Here is a 2263-nt window from a genome sequence, read left to right as displayed (position 1 = left end):
GGAATCCTTCTGGTGAGGTGGAATGAAGAAAGATGTGGCGGAGTTCATAGTTTCTGGTTCGGTATGTCAGAAGGCAAAGATTGAACATCAAAGATCGGGTGGAATGTTACAATAGTTGGATATTCTCCGGTGGAAATGAGACAACATCTCGATGGAATTTGTAACTTACTTACCAAGATCATCAAGGGGTCACGATTCCATATGGGTGATAGTTGATTGGTTGACGAAGAGTGTCCACTTTTTGTCAATCAATCAGAAGATATCGATGGAGAAGTTAGTTGAGCTGTACATACGGGAAATTGTAAGATTGCATGGTGTACCAAATAACATTGTATCGGATCGGGATCTACGGTTCACCTCGAGGTTTTGGAAGAAGTTGTAGGATGCTTTAGGTTTGTGGTTGAGGATGAATTCATCATATCACCCTTAAACAGATGGACAAACTAAAAGGGCTATTAAGTCATTGAAAGACTTGCGGAGGGCTTGTGTTTTGGACCATCTTGGAGGTTGGAGTGAGATTCTACCATTGATGGAGTTCACATAATACAATAACTATCATTCTAGCATCAGGATGGTGCCTTTTGAAGCTTTGTATGGGCGAGGATGTCGAACTCCTCTGTGTTGGGTTCAAGATGGGGAACCGGTATCAGTGGGTCCTGAGTTGTTGCAACAAACTATTGAGAAGGTGAAGTTGATTCAAGAAAGAATGAGAGCAACGTAGAGTAGGCAGAAGTCATATGCCGATCAGAGGAGAAGGTTTTTTGAGTTCAATGAATAGGACCATGTGTTTCTACGTGTGACACCGATGGCAGATGTGGGTAGAGCTATCAAGGCAAGGAAGTTGTCACCTAAGTTGCTCGGTCCTTATTATGAGATCCTTAGGCTGATTGGATTAGTAGCGTATGAGGTAGCGTTACCGTCATAATTGGCAAATCTGCATAATGTGTTTCACGTGTCTCAGTTGTGGAAATACATTCTAGACAACTCATGTGCTAGAGGTTGATGATATACAAGTTCGTGAAGATCTCACAATCGAAGTTGGGCATGTCAGAGTGCTGGATGTACAAACAAAGAATCTTCGGGGAAAGGAGATTCGCACGGTGAAGGTGTTGTGGGACAAGGAATCCCAAGAGATGACATGGGAGCTTGAAGAGTATATGAGGAAAGAATACCGCATTGGTCGCTTAATAGCCTTAAATTTTCGAGGACGAAAATTTTTGGAGTAGGAGAGAAAATAAGACTCGTATAAATAAAATGATGGTTTAATTTAATTATTTTATTTTGAGATACTTAATAATAAATTATTTTGTGAAATGTTGTTGAGAAATATTTAAAGAGGTAAATTAAATTAAATTAATACTTGTTTTTATGTTAAATTTTGAAAAAAGCTTGAAAGAATACTTAAAATATAATTGTCTGTGCTATTATGATGGCAATGCTCTAGCTAGGACAAGCCAAATCTAGATGCAACCAAGCCATGTACTTAAGATGCTCACGATTTTGATGATAGTTTGCGGAATGGTGGTGGATGAAGATAGAAGGCTCACGGTTTTGGTGTGTTGAATGGTGAAGGATGAAGTTTTTAGGTTTCTCTTAGAGAGGTTGGGCCAACTCTTGGAGGAAGGTGGCTAGAGGAGGCCACTTGGGTTGCTCTAGCCAGGGTGACCTTAGAAGAGGTTGTGTGCACAAAATGGCAGTATAACTTTACTCTATTTTCCAAGGTGATTACATGATGGAGAGCACCTCTATTTATAGGCTAAGGTGTCTCAAAATGGGCTGAAACTTTAACCTAAAAGATCCACCTTGGTTGTCTTGGAGAGCAAGGAGAAATCCTCTCGAATAGGAGGGAAACAAGAGGCAAAAATCCTCTCAAATGAGAGAGTGACATGTGGCCACTACCTATGGAAAAACTCTTCATTCCTAGAGTGACACAAGGCCACTAACTAGGAGGAAAATTCTCCAATGGGAAGCTTCCACATGTCTAAAACGAAATTCTTCTCCCTTGTTCTCCAAGCTTAGCCAAAATGTTGACCCCTTGGTCAACACACACATTTTGGAGGTCCAAGCATAGTCAACTTTGGGCCTTGACCCTTTGTTGCCTTGTTTGGTCAAAATCCTATTCTACTTGGCTCAAAATACAAGGCCCAATTGAAATGCTACACTACTAGGCCCATAATACCAAGCCCAAATACTACTTGGCTCATAATACAAAGCCCAAATAAAATCTAAACTACTTGGCCCAAAATTATTCTTACTCTACTAA

The 2263-nt window shown here is 40.4% G+C and overlaps 1 protein-coding gene across 1 annotated transcript; it reads left to right on the top strand.

Annotated features, from left to right (window-relative positions):
- The first annotated feature begins 805 nt into the window (after positions 1–805).
- Positions 806–1226, top strand: LOC108321926 (uncharacterized). Its single transcript, XM_017553841.1, has 2 exons — positions 806–907; positions 981–1226. The coding sequence occupies exons 1-2, from the start codon at positions 806–808 to the stop codon at positions 1224–1226; spliced, it is 348 nt and encodes a 115-aa protein (XP_017409330.1).
- Positions 1227–2263: the final 1037 nt, after the last annotated feature.

This window comes from Vigna angularis, chromosome 6 (genome assembly GCF_016808095.1).
Source record: "Vigna angularis cultivar LongXiaoDou No.4 chromosome 6, ASM1680809v1, whole genome shotgun sequence".
In the NCBI taxonomy this organism is placed as follows: domain Eukaryota; kingdom Viridiplantae; phylum Streptophyta; class Magnoliopsida; order Fabales; family Fabaceae; genus Vigna; species Vigna angularis.
The sequence above is the reverse complement of the archived record's forward strand: the minus strand, read 5'-3'. Positions and strand labels throughout refer to the sequence as shown.

Bases quoted from the DNA above. Each gene is read 5' to 3' on its own strand.
- LOC108321926 (XM_017553841.1), top strand. From the start codon at position 806: ATGGCAGATGTGGGTAGAGCTATCAAGGCAAGGAAGTTGTCACCTAAG. The intron at 908-980 runs GTAGCGTTACCG...AATACATTCTAG, and splicing joins TTGGATTAGTAGCGTATGAG to ACAACTCATGTGCTAGAGGT.